At 42.5% G+C, this 14,611-nt stretch overlaps 1 protein-coding gene across 3 annotated transcripts; it reads left to right on the top strand.

The window, feature by feature from the left end:
- The first annotated feature begins 1,703 nt into the window (after positions 1–1,703).
- LOC135105558 (zinc transporter ZIP1-like) lies at positions 1,704–14,611 on the top strand. 3 transcript variants are annotated; one of them, XM_064013766.1, is made up of 8 exons: positions 1,704–1,874; positions 1,996–2,119; positions 2,647–3,058; positions 9,674–9,847; positions 10,921–11,085; positions 11,223–11,444; positions 11,728–12,024; positions 12,155–14,611. In XM_064013766.1, the coding sequence occupies exons 3-8, from the start codon at positions 2,753–2,755 to the stop codon at positions 12,440–12,442; spliced, it is 1,452 nt and encodes a 483-aa protein (XP_063869836.1). In that variant the 5' UTR covers positions 1,704–1,874; positions 1,996–2,119; positions 2,647–2,752; the 3' UTR covers positions 12,443–14,611. The 3 variants fall into 3 exon arrangements, with proteins under 3 accessions (XP_063869836.1, XP_063869835.1, XP_063869837.1); XM_064013765.1 differs by lacking the exon at positions 1,996–2,119 and having other exon boundaries at positions 1,705–1,874; XM_064013767.1 differs by lacking the exons at positions 1,704–1,874; positions 1,996–2,119 and adding an exon at positions 2,142–2,538.

Raw genomic sequence — 14,611 nt, 5'->3', positions numbered from 1 at the left:
GCAGGAGTGGGTGTAGAGTATCATAAAATTAACATGTTAAGGATGGGGAGGGAATAGCAGTGTTAGAAGCAAGATAATTAGTGGGTGACTGACCAGATAATAAATGGATAATTAATGGAGTGGAATGACAACTTAGGAATGGTAAAAGAAAAAGTTAATAGAATGATGGTGATATTAGTGATTTTGCTGCAGTGAGGTTGTAACAGACACGCAGCTGATCGAAGGTTGGAGATGCTGTTATTCTGCAATGGAGTTAGAGGCTGCTGCTGCTGATGATAGTGTAATATATGGCACTAAAGACAACATCCCTGCTTCATTACGAGTTGCTGGATAAATTCCAATTAAATTATATAATTTGTACAAAATATGTTGAGCAACTGATCCGGAATATATATATATATATATATATATATATATATATATATATATATATATATATATATATATATATATATATATATATATATATATATATATATATATATATATATATAATATATATATATATATATATATATATATATATATACACGAACCCAACGACATTGACTAAACTCAACAATGTCCAGTGCGTGTGTGTGTTACAATATATACAGTGAATCTTGAGTCGAGAGGTAACAACCGTCATAACAATTATTGACACTGGTTTGACTGAAGAGTGCGCAGTCTAATCACCCATTACAAATCATCTGTTGAACCATTTCTTGACCCAAATCGCGTCGCGTATATATGGCATGAATAAACCATTCATCGTTGGAGAAACTTCGTATGTGTGCTCTGACAAAATCTTTTCCTAGAAGCGAGGACACGCAATGCTATCTGCAAGTAGCAGGAAATTTAACCAGACCTTGGCTGGAGATACCTAGTTAATCCCCATCGCTTCTACTCTACTTTTCCTTTCTCTTTCAACACCCGAGAGATTGATCCCGAGATTAAGGCCGCCAGAGGCCATGATGTCTGACTATAAATGATGTATGGTTATTAGCAATATATATATATATATATATATATATATATATATATATATATATATATATATATATATATATATATATATATATATATATATATATATATATATATATATATAATCAACTTACTAAAAAGTCAATCTTTCACAAGTTTCGCGATGATGAACTTGTTTCTGGCATCCTGTGATCCGTAAGCTTAAGGGCAAATTATATGATAATTACCTTAGATGACCTCCCAGCCGTGTGCGACGAACCTACCTGTAAGGTTTGTAGACAAACATACTGGTAGTTGCGAGCTTCCCTCTTTTACCTTGGCTCTTATCTCTGGGTTTTAATGTGTTTTTGAGACCTGTAGAGGCTGTGTTTTGGGAGCAGCGACCGAACACAAAAACAATTGTAATATGAAACTTTTGCTTAGGAAATTATTTAGATTTAATTTGGATCATAAATTTACAAGCAAACAATAATAATTATGGTGATGAAATGCCTCGGTAATAAAAGGATAATGATGTCTAGATTTTCTGCATGGTTCGCAAACTAACTACTATTTTTTTACCCATTACTGACAGTGAATATCATGTCAGTACTGTGCAATGATCAGCAGACACAAACTACTATTATTTATTGTCTACTGAGCAGTGTGGATTGTGGCGAGAAGTGGCAACTGCAGACTGTGTGACCCCATCTTTCCGACCTCGCTACAGTGACGGCCTTCGAGCTGAAATCACCACCAGCGTCTGTCCGTCAGTCGTGTAGCCGCGGTCGTGGAGGTGGCATGTGCGCGTAGTGTGCAGCGTCACTCGTGTGTTGATCGTGCCTGCCAATACATCGTGATAAAATAAGCTCAGTGAATTTAACTTACGCAACACCGGTAGCTTTACGAAGGGAGGAAAGTAACGAATGGTAAGCTTGAATATTATAAGGGCAGGTATTTCATAATTGGTTATTTTTTAGACAAATTTTATGTTGATAGACAAAAACGGAGAACATCTGAATACAGGGACGTGTTTATGTGTGATTGCAGTGACTGCCGGAGGAGATGCGATATGCTGGCGAAAGTTAGAACCAGGGCCGCCGAGAGAACTGAAAAGAACTGAAATGTACCGGTGCAGGAATAGTTTTGGGCTCCCACCTCTGCAGTCAGTAAGGTAAAAGGTAGAGATGGTGGGCCCTCATCTCTACCTTTGGGTCCCCCAAAAGATCCCTTGGGCCCCAGTGCAATGCACCGGTTGACTCCCCCCCCCCTTTCCCCCCTCGCGGTGGGCCTGGTTAGAACGGTAGAGGTGAGACTACCAACTTAAGAAGGGAAAATGTGTGTACTCTGGAACTACCACGTTAACAAAGTAGCAACGATCGATTCCTTGTGCAGTAGTAATGAACATTAGCGAGGCCTACGCGTGTTGTCGCATTCCTCACTACATAGAGAAAACTGAGGCTTGCCGTGCCTGACATTGCAAAGCTGTGGAGGTTGAAAGCTGCCCCACGCTGGCCGTCGGGTGTGAAGCTCGCGGTGGGTCCAGTTCCGAGGCAGGAAAAACGGCTGTCTGGGAACCATTGTTTACGAAACGTCGGTAACCTTTGTTGTAGTACGCACGTGCGTTTTGAGTTTATTTACATTTTGTGCTCTGGATGCAACACGTGGATGTGTGTGTGTGCTAATTTACCATTGCCACAGGTACAGTGCGCGTTCATCAACGTGTGACACCTTGAGGACACAGCGGAAGTAGGAACGGACGTTTTTTCTTCCTTACTGAACGCACGCCCTTCGCCCCACGCCCACCATGGAGCTGCTCACTATCAAAATAATTGCCCTTACTTTGCTGGGGGTATTTTCCCTCTTCTTTGGGCTGCTGCCGCTCCGCCTGAGGAAGGTGCTGGCGAAGGGAAGCAAGAGGCGTGACAGGGTTGTGTCGTGCCTCCTGTGCTTTGGCGGCGGCGTGCTGCTGGCCACCGTGTTCACCCACATGCTGCCGGAGACCAGGGAAGGGTTTGCTATCGCCCTCCCGGAAATCACGTACCCGCTGACTGAGGTGGTGATTTGCGCCGGATTCTTCCTCATCTACTTCATCGAGGAGTTCATGCACAAGGTGAGACTTTTGGCTGACGGGGACGCAAATCTCCGTAGTCTGGAAGAGTAGGTGCTTCTCTTGAACACGCTAGGCTGGTCTAAGCTAGGTTATGTTAGTTTAGGTTGGGTTAAGTGTAGATCCACATACCTAGGTTACTTTGTGTGGGAATCACAATGAGAGGAAAAGGAGGAGGAAGGGGGAAATGAGGAAAAGGTAAAGGATTAAGAAAAGGTAAAAGAGAAGGAAAAGTACTGGAGGAAGAGAAGGGAAAGAATAAGGAAAAGGAGGAATGAGTAGGAAGAGGAGGAAAAAAAGGAAAAGTAGGAAGAAGCGGCGGCTTTGAAAAGTATAATAAATCATCTGTTTTGGAATCAAGTTGATAGGAAGACGGAGGAGAAATTGTGTAGTCCTAATTCTTTCTCTTTCCAGACATTTAGAATCGCAGACATTTAGAATGATATTTATACTAACGTCTTACAACTGCCGCTCGCTAAGTTCAAATGTTAGTGGAGTTTGGCTCATTGCATAACATTGACGTATGGCTGACCCCCTCCCCCTCTTGTTCGATATCTTTCTGGAAACTTAAGTGTCAGATGGTGATGGTTATATCAATGTCATGAAATTGCTACACGAAACTAATGTAGGTTATTTCCTTTCTATATTATTTGGATGACGAGACGGAAGAACGTGAACCCTAAAAAAAAAAAAAAAAAAAAAAAACCTGTTTTAAATATTCAGCATCGTATCGTAGTGTGTGTACTGTTGGGAAAACTCTAACCTGTTACAAGAAATGGATAAAATAAAAGAAATATGTTTTGGCAGCACAGAAAAAGGTTAATCCTCGGGTAAAGAGAACTCGTTACGTGCACAGTTATTTTTCATAACTCGGGCTTGTAATTTACTTAACACCGTCATGTAACAACTACCATGCTCCTTAACACTGTCATGTAACAACTCCCAAGTTTCGAAGTTCTCTAGGTATTGTATCAAGACATTCCACTTCCTTGTCATGAGAAACCTCGGGGCATTAACATCAACAATGTATCCAGGCATTGAGGATCGAATCAGTGTTCGTATCGGAGCCATGCGTCATTTCCGAAGTACCATCTTAGCAAGTTCTCCTGGTGTTTGTTTCACCACTAATGACTTAATTGTGTGTAATGTTCTCGACCATCATCACAGATCGCGTGCTGAACACCATTACGCGTCCTGGTTACATCAAGCTACATTAACACTTAGGCTAATGTATGTTCTGCGTAGAGAAAATGTCGAGGTTGTATAGAGTAAATGTCGATGTTATGTGGAGTAAATGTCATCTATCACCATCCACAGATCGCGTGCTTAACTTTATTATGCTTCCTGGTTACGGCAAGGTACATTAACGTTTAGGTTAACGTCGATACTGCGTGTTAGGATGACTCGCAGACAGTCCTATCTTATCGTATAAAGCACACAAGCTTCTCAGGGTGTCCGTGGAAGAGTTGAGGATAGATTAACAATAAGGTTGGGAAAGCGGTGGCTGTATCGCGTTGCGTCGTCCGTGAGGAGCGGTAGGCTTAACAGTGCGCTGAATAAGAATATTGTTATTGAATGCCTTATCAGCTCTGCGATGGTTGAGTTCTGCAGGACATGGACGTTAAGGTCTTGCGACGTTGCACGACAATATTACTTTCCTTGTCAGGCTCCCAAGTGTGTATATAACTGAACGCTGGTGTGGAGTGCTGACGAAGGGACTTTTTCAGGGTTGTTTTCCTCATATTCACGCTTTTCTACACACACACACACACACACACACACACACACACACACACACACACACACACACACACACACACACACACACAAGGAATGTAGCGCCAAAACAAAGGATATGTACTACAAACAGTATTCTTGTAAATTTTAAAGAAGGAAAGATATGATTATTTAGTACTAAAAAATATAGTGCCAGCTTGCTTTAGGTGATTCTCTAAAGGTAAATATAGCTCAATACCAAGAAACACACACACACACACACACACACGCACACACACACACACACACACACACACACACACACACACACACACACACACACACACACACACACACACACATCAGACACGCCCATCCTAAGGCACGTGCTCTTAATAGGGACTGCTATATGACTCACCTTTACCTAGAGAGAGAGAGAGAGAGAGAGAGAGAGAGAGAGAGAGAGAGAGAGAGAGAGAGAGAGAGAGAGAGAGAGAGAGAGAGAGAGGCGAAGGGGGAGATTGTATCAGTCATGCATACTTGATCATACATACATAAAATGGAAGAAGAGAACGGAAGGACCCTTGAAATAACTACTGGGTAGAGAGAGAGAGAGAGAGAGAGAGAGAGAGAGAGAGAGAGAGAGAGAGAGAGAGAGAGAGAGAGAGAGAGAGAGAGAGGGAGAGAGAGATATTCGGAGGTGTGGTCCTATTGCATTTCACACCCATTTCAAACTCCTTCCGCATTGCCGTAACTTTCATACTTAAATAGTCTCTTGTCGCCTTCTCTTCTCTTCGTTCAAAAGAAGCTGAATGTCAAGGCTGGCGAGGAGAGAACGTGGGAGGGAGATGAATGACGTTGCTGCCACTACTTTATACCCCCCCTTTCTCTCTCTCTCTCTCTCTCTCTCTCTCTCTCTCTCTCTCTCTCTCTCCTCTCTCTCTCTCTCTCTCTCTCTCTCTCTCTCTCTCTCTGGGCCCGTCAGTCAGCATTCATCTCCGGTCTCTCTCATACCTCCCTCATCCCTAAACGCCTTGTCACCACTTTGGATTTTCCTGTTCCAGTCCTCCTCTTCCTTCTCCTCTAGTCCTTGTTTTTCGTTCCTTTCTCTCTCTCTCTCTCTCCGTCATTTGCTTCTTTCCTTTAGTCACTTTTTCCTTATGTTTGCTGCTGTTTATTCTTCCTACTGTTCCTCCTCCTCTCGTCCTCGTCCTCCTCCTCCTCCTCCTCCTCCTCCTCCTCTTCCAGTCCTTCGCTTCCTCCAGCCTTCTGCTGTGCTGTACTGTCTCTCTTCCCAGCAGTTAGTTAGTAGTAGTTACCAAACAGCGGCCGAAAGGTCTGCTGTTTGGCTCTCCTTTGTATTACCTTTGTATTTCTCCTCATTCTCCAGTCCATCTCCTCCTCCTCTTGTGTGCCTATTTCAACATCTCGAGTATATTTTGCTGTTTACCTCCTTTAAGCTATTTGGAAGAGAGTAAGCTATTTGAGAGAGAGAGAGAGAGAGAGAGAGAGAGAGAGAGAGAGAGAGAGAGAGAGAGAGAGAGAGAGAGAGAGAGAGAGAGAGAGGATTGCATCAGTCATGCATACTTGGTCATACATACATAAATGGAAGAAGAGAACGGAAGGGCCCTAGAAATAACTGTAATGGAGAGAGAGAGAGAGAGAGAGAGAGAGAGAGAGAGAGAGAGAGAGAGAGAGAGAGAGAGAGAGAGAGAGAGAGAGAGAGAGAGAGAGAGAGAATTTATAGTGTGATGGACAACAATAAAGCAAAGACGATCCAGTTACATTCCCAGGTCAGGTTCGGGAGGTTTTCTAGAAAGGAAGCGAGTCTTGACACGATTTGAGTACAGTGCTGAGTCGAATGTCAATCCTGGGAAGAAATGTGGAAGATGGCAACACGAGGCGGGACTTCGACGTTGCTTTGACGAAATGCTTTGAAGAAATGTGGAAGATGGCAACACGAGGCGGGACTCCGTTGACTTTGCTGTGACGAAGCAGAGTGTATAACTAGTTTGTATAGTAGTCCCCGCTCTGACGTGCCCTGCGAGATTTTGCAGACCTTGGAGGTGTGAGTGTTCAGGGAGGTGTTTAGAAGTCTGTTGCGCTATGAACTTGTGGCGTACATTGCGTATGTGATCGGAATGTGTTGCTTGGATGCGATTCGCTTTTGTTTACCTACTTGATTTCGATGTATTTATTTATTTATTCATTCTTTTTTTTTTTTTTTTCGTACGTACTGTGGTCTTGAATTTTTTTTTCTCTCTTTCTGCTGTTGTGTTTAGCTCGTTGTCCTCTTCATTCCTGTCTCTTAAAGGAACAAAAGAACCAGCGATTATAATGGAGATTTGTTGGTCCATACGAGGCGCCTTATGATCAACTGTACTGTATATTATATGAAAAGTTAGGTTGTCTCTCTGTCTCTCTCTCTGTCTCTGTCTCTCTGTCTCTCTCTCTCTCTCTGTCTCTCTCTCTCTGTCTCTGTCTGTCTCTGTCTGTCTCTCTGTCTCTCTGTCTCTCTCTCTCTCTCTCTCTCTCTCTCTCTCTCTCTCTCTCTCTCTCTCTCTCTCTCTCTCTCTCTCTCTCCTATGCCGTCCCGCCGCCGCCATCCTCGCATCAGTTCCGGCCAGTGACATAGTTTTTCATTGTTGCTGCGAGATTGCGTTGTAGTGACGATGTGGAGAGTGGCTAAGACACACACACACACACACACACACACACATCACACACACACACACACACACACACATCACACACATCACACACACACATCACATCACACAACATTGTACACACACACACACACACACACACACACACACACACACACACACACACACACACACACACACACACACACACACACACTTTCACTATAACAAAGAGAAGAAAGCTTGTACATAGGATTGACCGTGACTTCCGCAGGTAAAGCGTGAGGTGTAACGAACAGAAAGCAATTACGTAAAATAAAATTACGTAAAATAAGCTTTGACGTCACACACACACACACACACACACACACACACACACACACACACACACACACACACACACACACACACACACACACACACGTTCTTCCAAGGAAACCAGAAAATTACAAGTAAGGGATATGTTCACATTTTAGTGTATGAAGTTGAGAAATCTTTTTCTTTTAGGAAATTGTTTGGTAAAAGCGGAGGAAAAAAATTGAGTGCTAGGAGAAAGTCAAAACACACACACACACAGAGAGAGAGAGAGAGAGAGAGAGAGAGAGAGAGAGAGAGAGAGAGAGAGAGAGAGAGAGAGAGAGAGAGAGAGAGAGAGAGAGCAAACACACGTCTCGCAACACATGCTGTGTCACTGTTGAAAATAAATGGCTGTTAGCTATGCAAATTATTCGTTGAAATCTACGTACCTTGACGGATGGTGAAAAAGAAGAAAATAAATAAATAAATAAATAAAATTCATCTTTGAAATTTTGTCTTTTTTTTTATTATTATTATTCTCAAGCTGCTTGGATTTATATGTAACGAGTTTTGATGTGTAAACTGATTGAAATAACATAAGCGTTTCCATCTTGAAATCTACTTACCTTTGCGGATGATAAGAAAGAGAAGAAGAAAAAAAAAACATTGAAATTTTATCTTTTTTTTCTGTTGCTTGGATTTATATGTAATGAGTTTTGACGTGTAAACTGATCGAAATAACATAAGCATTTCCATCTGAGGGCTAGGTTAGATTAGGAAAAGTTTAGATTCGTCCAGTTCATTAATCTTATTACCACTCCCTTTATTGTGTAGGGCATGATTTGAAAAAAGAAAGTTTTGCCCAGAAATGATATTAATAGTCACTGTGTGGAAATTTGTAGGCCAAGGTTATTAGTGTAAAACCCAAGTTATTTTCTATTTTGTCTACTTTGTTAATTTTACTAATTTAGTTAATTTTCTTGAATAATATTTCAGCTACTTAGGACAAAATTTCCTACTTGCTGATTTAAGATGCGTCTTCACAAATTCTTACTTATGACTTCACTCACTCTTGCCTGCTCCTGTCAGATTGTCTTCGTGACTTTCCAGTTTGTTCATTCCTTACTCTCGGCGCACTCACACTCACACTAATAATAATAATAATAATAATAATAATAATAATAATAATAATAATTTTTAAATAATATTTACAGAATTACCTACTCATTAATTTACCAATTCAATTTTCTTTTGAGATATGAATATAATTTTGTTTTTCCTGTTATAAACAAGTTATTCTTTTTTGCCTCTTAATAACAAGGTCTTCTGTTTCCGGATTTGTTCATTGGGAATTTCCTTCACACTTTTATTTTCTTACTTATGAACTTAACAATTCCCTCCTTCCATATTTTTTTGACAGATGTCCTGTTTGTCGACTGTTTCCTTGTTCCTTTTCTGCTTGCCTTCGCTGAATTTCCGTTTATTGACAATTTGCTCCTTTTCTGTTTGCTATTGACAGTATTTTGATTTCATATTTAATCTTTATTTTTTTTTACTTTTTTATCATCTATTAATTTTCTCGTTTCTTTGCTTACCTTTGAAGATTTTTATTCATTTAATGATGAGTAAGATTTTTATTTACTGATTATTTATTTTCTCCTCGTTAACATGTGTTTGGAAGACTATTGATTTTCTCCCTGTTTGCGTATGTTCGGTATATTTTCTAATCGTTTCCCATCCGTCCACCCACAGTAATTTTTATTTTCTTATTGACTGTTAATTTCCTCCTTCCGCTTACTTCATTTTCGACAGTTTTATTATTTACCATTATTTTACTCCTTTTCTGCTTACTCTCGACACATTTTCTTATTCACTATTTCACTTATTCACTATTTATTTACATTCTTTACTTATTGGCTATGGTTGACTCATTCCCTATTTACTTCATACTCGGCAGGTGTTCTTCAGGCGGGACATTCAGCAGAGGAAAAAACTAACGAAACTCGCCGCCGCTATAGAAGAAGAGAGCTCCTCGGCCCCGCACCACCATCATCACAATAACAATAACATTAACAGCGTGAGTCCCAGCCACACCGAGATAGCTGGCAGGGAGGGACAGGATGGGAACCAGGTGAGTGTTCCCAGCAGGTGTGCGTCGCCTTGGGGGTCTTAATGATGCCGAAGGAGAGGGAAAAGTGGTCGGTTTTATGACTTGTTTTTTTGTGGGGATTTGCCTGAGTTTTTATAGCAGGTTTACGGTTTTTTTCTTCTCTCTCTCTCTCTCTCTCTCTCTCTCTCTCTCTCTCTCTCTCTCTCTCTCTCTCTCTCTCTCTCTCTCTCTCTCTCTCTCTCTCTCTCTCTCTCTCTCTCTCTCTCTCTAAGGGTTATGATATTGTTTTGGTCGTTTGTTTTGTGATTTGCTTTTTATTTGTGCTACTAAAGTTTTTTTTTTCTATCATTCTTTTTTGCTATATTCTTAGTTTTTATTTTCTGTTTGGATGAAAATCTTTTGTTTCGTTAGTTTTTGTCTTTCTTATTTTTTTTTTCACAAGGGTAGTAATTGTAAGTTTGCGTTGGTTTGTTAGTAAGAAGTGCAGTGCGTTTTTTTTTTTTTTTTTTTTTTTTTTTGTCTTGTCATCGTGTTGTTGGCATGGTATTGTTCTCTGCACTATGACGCTTTCTCCTCCACGATTGTCTGTTACATTCACATTACAGTGAAAACATGCGTGTAACAATCTTTTGTCTCGGAAGGAAAGTTTCCCACATGTGTACACATCGTAGTTGCCACATGCTTCCCTTTTCACTCAATAAATCATTCTGGCTTATTAATTACTCATATCAATACATCACTTTGGTATTTTCCTTCTCCAGGTGTTCTTTCATGAATCACAACTTTGGAACTAATTTCAGTACTCTTTTCCATTACTCTCTCTGTACTAATTTCAGTACTCGTTTCCATTGCTTTTTCTGTACCTCTGTATCTCGTTTGTTTAATCTTTTATGTACCCCTTTATAACTTTTTTTCAGTATTACGATCTTGTTTCGGTCGTTGATTTCTTTACTTCTGCTGTTAGCTACTGTTTGATATTTTCCTTTTCCTATAATTATCGTTTCCTTAACGTCTTCTGTACTCCTTTAGCGTATTTTAATCTTTCTTCCTTCTACTTGTATTGTATAAACACTTCGTTCCTCCTTACTTGGTAGGAATCCAGCCGGTGTTCAGTGTACTCTGTGAGCGGCGAGGCGGCGAAGGTGATGGGGCCCAAGTCAAAGTGGTCCGGGGGGGTGGACAATCCAGTGTTCGCGGGAGATCTGGACGCTACCGCCTGGAATCCATCGCTCAAGGAAACCATTCTCTCCTCCTCTCAGGTGAGGAAAACGATGGAGAAATTGACACATATCTGAAGTTCACAATGACATGCACGTTGGCATGCTTAGGAACCTTGATATTTGAGGGAAAGTGGCTTCCTGTAAAAGGTAATCGACAGATGTAATTCTTTTCGTAGAATGCGTCTGTCCCGCCCTTGACCAACGGAAAGGTAACGCCCGATGTGGAACAGCGACCGGAAAAGCATGCCGTGCAGAACGGTGTCGGGCACAGCCACGACCACGGCCACGGCCACGGCCATTCCCATATGCCCATCAATCGCCTGGGCAACAAGAGTATCGCATCCAACCTACGCTCTCTGCTCGTCATTCTTGCGCTCTCTTTCCACTCCGTATTTGAGGTGAGTGTGTCTGCCTGTACTACTACTACTACTACTAACTACTACTACTACTACTACTAACTACTACTACTACTACTACTACTACTACTACTACTACTACTACTACTACTACTACTACTACTACTACTACTACTACCACTACTACTACTACTACTACTACATTTCCTCTCCTTCCTACTACTACATTTCCTCTCCTTCTTACTACTACATTTCCTCTCCTTCCTACTACTACATTTCCTCTCTTTCCTCATTCATCACATTGCCGCCTCTTCCGTCCATACAGGGCCTGGCAGTAGGGCTACAGGTGCGAGAGGTGGACGTGTGGTATCTCCTGGGTGCCATCTCAGCCCACAAGTTCGTCATCGCCTTCTGCATGGGTTTGGAGCTCCTGGCCAGCGGCACGTCAGCAGGTCTTATGGTCATTTACATGGTGGTCTTCGCCTTGGTGTCTCCCTTGGGGGTTGCGTTCGGGATTCTTGTGACTGAGAACTTGGCGGTTGACACGAGCAGCCACCTCCTGACCGTGACCATCCTGCAGGGCCTGGCAGGAGGCACCATCCTTTACGTTACGTTCTTTGAGGTAAGGTACCAGCCACATTTTAGTTCATGCTAGTCGTTCATTGGTGTTTTCTTTGTGTGTGTGTTTAGTAGTCTCGTGTCAGGTGTTTTCTTCCCTGTGACTGATGAACCTATGGCCTCGTCACTGCCAGGTGTTGGAGCGGGAGCGTGGACGTCCTGGCGGGCGGCTTCTCAAGTTCCTCTTCGTGCTGCTGGGCTTCGGTGCCATGGCCTCTCTAGAAGCTTTCGGTGGGCACAGCCATGGCCACGGTGGCGGCGGCCACGGCCACAGCCACGGTCCTGTTCAACCCTCTTCGACCACCACAATGGCACCCATCACCGAAAGTCTTCACGACGATCACCACGGCCATAGTCACAGCCACGGTCACAGCCACGGCCACAGCCACAACCACAGCCACGGCCACAGCCACCTGCACTAGTCAGTGATGCTGGTAGCTGTGTTGCTGCAGCTCACCATCCGCGGCGTTTCATGACCACAGACAACTTTTAAACTTTCATTTTTTAAGTAATAGGTCTGGGTGGACGGGGGCTTGTGTCCACCCTCCCCGGAGTGGTGTGGTCGTCGCGGGCGGTGCGAGGAAGGTGGTGCACAGTGTTGTGATAAAGGTGATGATGTGCCGATTCATGCACCTTGCCATAGTGAACATAAAGTGGTCAAGAAAAACCATATGTTTTTTTAATTCGTGTATTTTATCTTTACTCAAATCAAGGTAGAGTGCGAGGTGTTGGAATATCTATGATGGCATTCCGATTCTTTTTATTTAAAGAAATGATTTTACGTAATATTTTACGCTGTGGTTTTTATATGGTGCTTGAGTGTTTTTATCAGTGACAAAAAAGAACACGTGCATGTGTGAGGAGAAAGTGGACAATGAAGGTGAGTGTAAGAAGTAAGGTCAGTTTTGATACTTCCGTCATTTGATATGGTCAAGACTGCGAGGGACCAGAATGTAGGATTGTTATTTTAGTATCCAGAACGTTGTATGTCAGGTAGGAGGTTAGGCAGTCATTATTTTCATATTGTGGCAAAATAGTTTTATGAAGGTGCTGACGTAATTTCCTATATCCTGAACTGCTTGCAACGCGTGAAGCTTGCCGCAAGCATCATTTTACTTTGAGAACGCTTAATAGTGCACTTAGTCGGAGCTCCGGTGTTGTTCCACATTACCCGCTGCTTGACGTCATTACAGATCACCGTTTTCTATGACTTGATGGGTTGACGTGCTAGGGAGCGAGGGAGGAGAAAGGAAGAGTGCCGTGGTGTGTTATTTATTGATGGACGCGAGACTTGTCCACTATGGTAAATCTGGCTGCCAGGTGTGATTGGTGAGCTAAACGTGCAGTGCAGGTGGAGTACACATGGTTAATGGGTCACTTTGTACAGTTTAAGTCGAAGAGGAAGGCGTGCGGCGAGTGGTTCCTGGCAGTCCATGTTTGCCTCCCTCTGGCTGGCTGATTTGAGGGTTTGGGCGGCTGCCTCGGTGGTTTTATACTAGATATTACGTAATTAACTACACTAGCCGATCTCACTTCAGTCCCCTACATGGCATGCCCAAATGGTTTACAGTGGTTACCTTGTAATGCTTTCAGTCACCGTAAAATTTTGGTATAGGTACATTTTGAGACGGATTCAAGAACTGGCTCGTTTGTCTCGAAGATTTTTTCGAGCATGGTCTCGTTTTTCGGACCACGTGAACAATGGGTTAGTCGTTGCGGTAACAGTGGCCGGATGCAGGTGTGAGTGAATGTGTCAGCCAGCGTATGACACCAAGGCCTTTTGATGCCGTCAGGTAACACGGACACCTGCCCGGTCCCGGCAGGAGTCTGTGGTTGAGATCATGTCAACATCCTCTCAGGTGAGACATCCGGTTAGTCCGTGGAGACTGTGGGAGGCTTGCATCCATGGAGGTATACCTCCATGCTTGCATCGGTCCTAGCTGTCATGTAGACGTTATGCTCATGTATTCAGACGAATCAAATAATTTCCAGTGTTAGGCAGTGAGACAGTTGTCATCGCTAAGGTTATGTTCATGTATTCAGACGAATCAAATAATTTCCAGTGTTAGGGAGTGAGCTGTCATCGCTAGTCTTGCAAGTGTTTGTGGACAACCTTATTTATATTTTTGTTATTGAATTCTCTCACTTGTAGTACATGTGCAGGTCCAGCCTTGTAGTACATGTGCAGGTCCAGCCGAAGGACATTATTTAGGAGCACCAGGCATCTACCGTGATGCGTGGAGATGAATATTTAGTACTGGCTATATATTGTGTTTGGGCGGCTCGGCTGTGTTAGGCATGTTACGCATTACAAGTACATTTGACCTTACACGTTAGGAAAAAATTGCAATTATGTTACCGCTATACACACCACCTTTCTCATTTTAGGTGTCTGTATCAGTGGCGAGACACACCGTTAGAAATCTATGAAATCCTTACCACCTTCATAATAACAAGCCACGAGGCATCATGCAGCCTGGTGGATAACTAAATCAGACTGATACGCTTGAGTAACCAGTGGCCTTGTGTTTGACAGAATTAACTTTCTATCTACAGAGCGAACCTGAAAAAAAAATAAAAAAGTACAATTC

Source organism: Scylla paramamosain, chromosome 12, assembly GCF_035594125.1.
Source record: "Scylla paramamosain isolate STU-SP2022 chromosome 12, ASM3559412v1, whole genome shotgun sequence".
In the NCBI taxonomy this organism is placed as follows: Eukaryota; Metazoa; Arthropoda; class Malacostraca; order Decapoda; family Portunidae; genus Scylla; species Scylla paramamosain.
Note: the sequence above shows the minus strand (reverse complement) of the source record. Positions and strands in the feature narration are given on the sequence as shown.

Bases quoted from the DNA above. Each gene is read 5' to 3' on its own strand.
- LOC135105558 (XM_064013766.1), top strand. From the start codon at position 2,753: ATGGAGCTGCTCACTATCAAAATAATTGCCCTTACTTTGCTGGGGGTA. The intron at 9,848-10,920 runs GTGAGTGTTCCC...CTTACTTGGTAG, and splicing joins AGGGACAGGATGGGAACCAG to GAATCCAGCCGGTGTTCAGT. The intron at 11,445-11,727 runs GTGAGTGTGTCT...CCGTCCATACAG, and splicing joins CTTTCCACTCCGTATTTGAG to GGCCTGGCAGTAGGGCTACA.